Source organism: Ovis aries, chromosome X (genome assembly GCF_016772045.2).
Source record: "Ovis aries strain OAR_USU_Benz2616 breed Rambouillet chromosome X, ARS-UI_Ramb_v3.0, whole genome shotgun sequence".
NCBI lineage: Eukaryota > Metazoa > Chordata > Mammalia > Artiodactyla > Bovidae > Ovis > Ovis aries.
In genome coordinates this window covers 24,765,788-24,771,947 of record NC_056080.1, presented here as the reverse complement: position 1 = coordinate 24,771,947, position 6,160 = coordinate 24,765,788, and the positions used below count along the sequence as shown (strand labels likewise).

General features: G+C 48.1%; 1 protein-coding gene across 1 annotated transcript; it reads left to right on the top strand.

Annotated features, from left to right (window-relative positions):
- Nucleotides 1-4,534: 4,534 nt before the first annotated feature.
- LOC114111561 (melanoma-associated antigen B5-like) lies at nt 4,535-5,614 on the top strand. The gene has a single exon (XM_027963407.2). It carries the CDS (start codon nt 4,535-4,537, stop codon nt 5,612-5,614), a length of 1,080 nt encoding a protein of 359 aa, XP_027819208.2.
- Nucleotides 5,615-6,160: the final 546 nt, after the last annotated feature.

The following is a 6,160-nucleotide window of genomic DNA, read 5'->3' as shown; positions in this document are numbered from 1 at the left end:
TCTGCATATAAGTTAAGTAAGCAGGGTGACAATATACAGCCTCGATGTACCCCTGTTCCTATTTGCAACCAGTCTGTTGTTCCATGTCCAGCTCCAACTGTTGCTTCCTGACCTTCATACAGATTTCTCAAGAGGCAGGTCAGGTGGTCTGGTATTCCCATCTCTTTCAGTAGTTTCCACAGGTTATTGTGAAGCCATTCATTAAAGAGACAGGAGCTGAGACCGGACTCGGGTGCAGGACTACTGAGGAGAACACCACCCGATCGTGTAGGGAGTCCTGCAGGGACAACCCTATACCTACTCTTAGACCTGTGCCATCAGGCAGCTTCCTGCAAGGAAAGTCTCAAGTAGGTGAGGACCTCGTTGTAAGGACAGTGACAGAAGGAGGTGCCCAAGGTCCGGGAAGGAGTGTGATTGAGAAGCTTATGTGAAACTGAGGGTGCCCTCCACTCCCAGAGGGGGCGCCAGAGATCGAGGCACTATCTATGGTGAGGTGCTCACTTCCTCCTAGGTAGTAGCTAGCACTCACTCCTTGCTAGGCGGCTAAGGAAGGAGAGCGAGTTTGCCTCTGGCGGTGGTGCGTGTGCTCAGGCGTGTGAGCATTTGCAGGCGCCAGCAGGAACCTAGTCAAGGTGAGGAGCCTGAATGACGAATGGGAGACACCCCCCCAAACTCCCAACCTCCCCCACCCCGTGTCGCCCGGCCCTCCCGTCCGTGCCTTGTCCCCAGCTCCGTGCATCGTCCCCCCTCCCCGGTGTCTCGCCTCCCCCCCCCAACCCCGTGCCTCGCGCCCACAAAGCCCTTACGCTCTGGTGGAGGAAGATTCCTGCCCAGAGGCTCTCCGGGAGGTGAGGACCTTGGTTGAAGTGGGTGGCCCCAGTTCAGAGGGGGAAGAAGACCCTAACAAGGGTCTGAGAGAGGAAACGCAGGTGGAAAGTCCGAACAATGCCCTGCTTGTTGCTCAGAGGACCCAAGCATGGCGGTCAGGTAGAGGCGAGCCTTCCTTTTCTACAGGATGGATTAGGAGCTCGACCGCCTTGCCCTGAAGGAATTCGAGGGCGCAACTCTTGAGTGAGGTCTGAGGGGACCTCACCCCCAGAACAGTGAAGTGGCACAGGACTTGTGTTTCCGGTCAAGCTTGGCAGGACCCGAACATGGGGATCAGCCTGACTTCTTTGAGGAGGGTCTTGGAGATTATGAAGGTGTTGACGTTTTTAGGGGAGGGGCCTCAAGGTAGCAAAGGAAAGCATTCTAGGGTGGCCAGGGGTTGGGATGAGGACCCTCTGTGAGGACAGAGGGAATTCCTGCCCTGCTGGCAGCCTGGCGTGTCTGTGCAACTGGTGATGTGATGACCGACACTGATTTTCTCTTAGGGTATGGCAAGGATAGAATTGTGAAGGGATGCGGGGGCGGGGGGCGTGGGGCGAGGCAGGAAGGCCGCACGTGGGGCAGGTGAAAGATTTTATTTATAAGGAGTAGTTTATTCCCCCACAGTAGAAGGATTTCCAGATCTCCCCAGGAGTTGTATGGGGGTACAAAAGAATCCATCCCCTATTCTCAGCCTTAGAGACCATGGGAAAGTGGGAGAACCCTCATACGTTACTGGGTTGTTGTCTCAGGAGAGGCTGGCAGGAAGACAGAAATCCCAGACCATGCAAAGGGTCAAAGGAAAGATTGAGAGGACTACCAGTCATCGAATCAGTTCAGTTCATTCTAGTCACTCAGTCATGTCTGACTCTTTGTGACCCCGTGGACTGCAGCATGCCAGGCTTCCCTGTCCATCACCAACTCCCAGCACTTAATGAAAACTCATGTCCATAGAGTTGGTGATGCCATCCAACCATCTCACCCTCTGTCGTCCCCTTTTCCTCCCGTGGTCAATATTTCCCAACATCAGGGTCTTTCCCAATGAATCACTTCTTCCCATAAAGTGCCCAAAGTATTCACCTTCAGCATCAGTCCCTCCAATGAATATTATTCATGACTGATTTCCTTTGGGTTTGACTCGTTTAATCTCCTTGCAGTCTAAGGGACTCTCAAGAGTCTTCTCCAATACCACCGTTCAAAGCATCAATGCTTTGGTGCTCAGCTTTTTTTAATAGTCCAACTCTCACATCCATACAGTCCAGTTCAGTCGCTCAGTCATGTCCGACTCATTGCGACCCCATGAAGCACAGCGTGTCAGACCTCCCTGTCCATCACCAACTCCCAGAGTTCACTCAGACTCAGGTCCATCGAGTCCGTGATGCCATCCAGCATCTCATCCTCGGTCGTTCCCTTCTCCTCCTGCCCCAATCCCTCCCAGGATCAGAGTCTTTTCCAATGAGTCAACTCTTTGCGTGAGGTGGCCAAAGTACTGGAGTTTCAGCTTTAGCATCATTCCTCCCAAAGAAATCCCAGGGCTGATCTCCTTCAGAATGGACTGGTTGGTTCTCCTTGCAGTCCAAGGGACTCTCAAGAGTCTTCTCCAGTGTTTGCAAAGTAGTATCTCTGATTTTCTATATTCTATCTAGGTTGAGTGTAACTTTCCTACCAGGGATTAAGCGTGTTTTAATTTCATGGCTGCAATCCCCATCTGCAGTGATTTCGGAGCCCCCCAAAATAACATCTGACACTGTTTCCACTGTTTTCCCATCCATTTCTCATGAACGATGGTACCAGATGCCATGATCTTAATTTTGTGAATGTTGAGCTTTAAGCCAACGTTTTCACTTTCCTCTTTTCCTTTCATCATGAGACTTTTTAGTTCGTCTTCACTTTCTGCCATAAAAGGTTTGTCATCTCCATATCTGAGGTTATTGATATTTTTCCTTGTAACCTTGATTCCAGCTTCAGCTTCTTCCAGCACAGATTTTCTCTTGATGTACTCTGCATATAAGTTAAATAAGCAGGGTGACAGTATTCAGCCTTGATGTACTCCTTTTCCTATTTGAAACCAGTCTGTTGTTCCATGTCCAGTTGTAACTCCTGTCCTGACCTGCATACAGATTTCTCAGGAGGCAGGTCAGATGGTCTGGTATTCCCATCTCTTTCAGAATTTTCCACAGTTTATTGTGATCCACACAGTCAAAGGCTTTGGCATAGTCAATAAAGCCAAAATATATGTTTTCTGGAACTCTCTAGCTTTTTCGATGATCCAGCAGATGTTGGCAATTTGATCTCTGGTTTCTCTGCCTTTTGTGAAACCAGGTTGAACATCTGGTAGTTCACGGTTCATGTACTGCTGAAGCCTGACTTGAAGAATTTTGAGCATTACTTTACTAGCGTGTGAGATGAGTGCCTTTGTGAGGTAGTTTGAGGATGTTTTGGCATTGCCTTCCTTGGAATTGGAATGAAAACTGACCTTTTCCATACATGACTACTGGAAAAACCATAGCTTTGAGTAGATGGGCCTTTGTCAGCAAAGTAATGTCTCTGCTTTTTAATATGCTATCTAGTTTGGTCATAGCTTTTCTTCCAAGGAGCAAGCATCTTTTAATTTCATGGTTGCAGTCACCATCTACCATGATTTTGGAGCCTAAGAACATGCAGTCTCTCACTGTTGCCATTGTTTCCCCATCTATTTGCCATGAAGTGATGGGACTGGATGCCATGATCTTAGTTTTTTAAATGTTGAGTTTTAAGCCAACTTTTTCACTCTCTTTCACCAAGAGGCTCTTTGGTTCTTCTTTGCTTTCTGCCATAAGGGTGGTGTCATCTGCGTATCTGAGTTTATTGATGTTTCTCCCAGCTATCTTGATTCCAGCTTGTATTTCATCCCCCGTGGCATTTCATATAAGTTAAATAAGCAGAGTCACAATAGATCACAAAAAATCTAGGCCCCACGTTTTTCATTCAGAACTTGCAGGCTCAGGGCAGGACTGTCAGGCTGAGGCTGACAATCCACATCAAATCTGAGAGAGAAGAGTATGAGGTTAGTATGACGTTGCAGCCACCATTCAGCAGAGGGGAAGCATACCAGGTACCTCCTGGCGACCAGGTGAGCATCCTTAATGAGAATTAGGACCCAAGCAGCCCTCGAAGGAGTGGGTTCCACATAGCTCTCAGTTGGGTATCCTCCGACAGAGAGAAGGGCTAAGGAACACCTTCACTTCCTCCCCTGGGGTCTCAGGGAAGTGCTGACTTTGGTTTCAGGTGTCATCTTCAAAGCATCAGAAAAGAGGAGGCTCTAGACCTGCCAACAATTGACTGTATGACTATGATGACCCTGACTATAAACTGAGAATACCCTCAAACCCAGATCAGAGGCTCCCTACTGGCAGCCTCTGCTCTCACCCTTGAATACCCCTAGCAGGGTTGGCAGGCTGCATTCTAAGGCTCTAATATCCTCCACAGTTTTCTCAGGGGACAGGCTCATCAAAACAGAAGCCTTGAGAGGTCCTCCACCAGTGCCCCAAGGACCCTGCAATGGTGGCCTTGGTTAAAGCCAAGGTGGCATCTCCCTGCAGAGGTGCTTACAGCATCTTATTCTCCTTCCTCCAGGTTTCCGTGTCTTCTGAGCTCCTGTCTATACTCCTTCCTGCTGTCCCTGACCATGCCTCGAAGTAAGAAGAGTCAGGCCCATGGTGGTGATAAATGCCCTCAAGCCCAAGGCCAGACCCAGAGTTGTGGGGGTGCTCAGGCCATAGCAGCAGCAGAAGAGGAGTCGACTACCTCCTCTCTTCAGTGTGAAGATACTACCCAGAGTCTGCCTGGTGCTGAGTCATGTAGCACTTCACAGGAGCCTCAAAGAATACCAACCATCGCCGCTGCTGCAGTCTTTTCTTACACTAGATCTAGTGAAGCATTCGATGGCCAATATAAGTATAGGGCACTTGCCTATGAGGTCCCACCCTTCACTGAGACCCCAGGAACTGACTGTTTAACCAGGAAAGCTAGCTTGTTGGAGCAGTTCCTTCTGTACAAGTATAAAATGAAGCAGCTCATGATGAAGGAAGACATGCTGAAGATTATCCACCAAAGCCACCATGACCGATTTGCCGAGATTCTCAGGAGAGCCTCTGAGCGCATTGAGCTAGTCTTTGCGGTAGAGCTGAAGGAAGTCGACTCAGTTGTTCCCTGCTATAATCTGGTCAGCAAATTGAAACTCCCCAACAATGGGAGGGTGCGTGGCGGAAGGGGTTTACCCAAGACTGGTCTCCTGATGAATCTCCTGGGTATGATCTTCCTGAAGGGCAACTGTGCCGCTGAGGAAGACATCTGGAAATACCTGGGCACGATGCGAGTATATGCTGGAAGAAAGCACCTTATCTATGGAGAGCCCAGAAAGCTCATCACCAAAGATTTAGTGAGGCTGAAGTATCTGGAGTACCGCCAGGTTGCCAACAGTGATCCTCCACGTTATGAGTTTCTCTGGGGCCCAAAAGCACATCTTGAAACCAGCAAGATGAAAGTCCTGGAATTTTTGGCAAAGGTCAATGATGCTGTTCCCAGTGACTTCCCCGCTTATTATGAAGAAGCTTTGCGAGATGAAGAAGAGAAAGCCCAAGGCATGCATGCAGCCAGGCCTGACACTACTGTCAAAGTCAGTACACCTCCCAGGGACATGCTCAATATTATCATCCCACCCGTCAGAAAGTATGTGAAGTTTTTACCCCCAGACAGGAAAATATAACATCACAATAGGGATTATATTCTTGGAAATGTGAAAGAATCCCATAGTAAAATATTTAGGATAATGGAATAGAAAACAAGTAAAACATGGTCAATGTTAGTTTTTCTTGTTCCTTTTAGTCTTTAGCTTTGTTAAAGTAATTGATCTGTAGTCTGAGTTCCTTAGCTTCTTCAAGAAAGTAAGAGAAATAAAGTGTTACTAGTGTAGACCTTGTGTTTATTGGCTCTTTTATTCATCAAACGTTGAGAATCTGCTCTTGGGAAGGCTCAGCGCTAGTACCGGGGATGCTAATGTAAAGAAAACCCAGCCTCTACTCACAGAATTTTAGAGCTTATGAGTTACACTCATATGAGTAAGATACTGAAATATTCTCTATGACTTACAGGTAAAGTAAAAAGAATGGTTGAAGTGGAGGGTATTCCTTATGATGGCCCTGCCTGCCTGGCTGCTCAATCACTTAAGTCATGTATGACCCCATGGATGATAGCCCACCATGCCCCTCTGGTACATGGAATTTTCCCAGAAAGAGTACCAGAGTGGGTTGCA

Excerpts from the sequence above, each read along its gene's own strand:
- LOC114111561 (XM_027963407.2), top strand. The coding sequence starts at position 4,535 with ATGCCTCGAAGTAAGAAGAGTCAGGCCCATGGTGGTGATAAATGCCCT.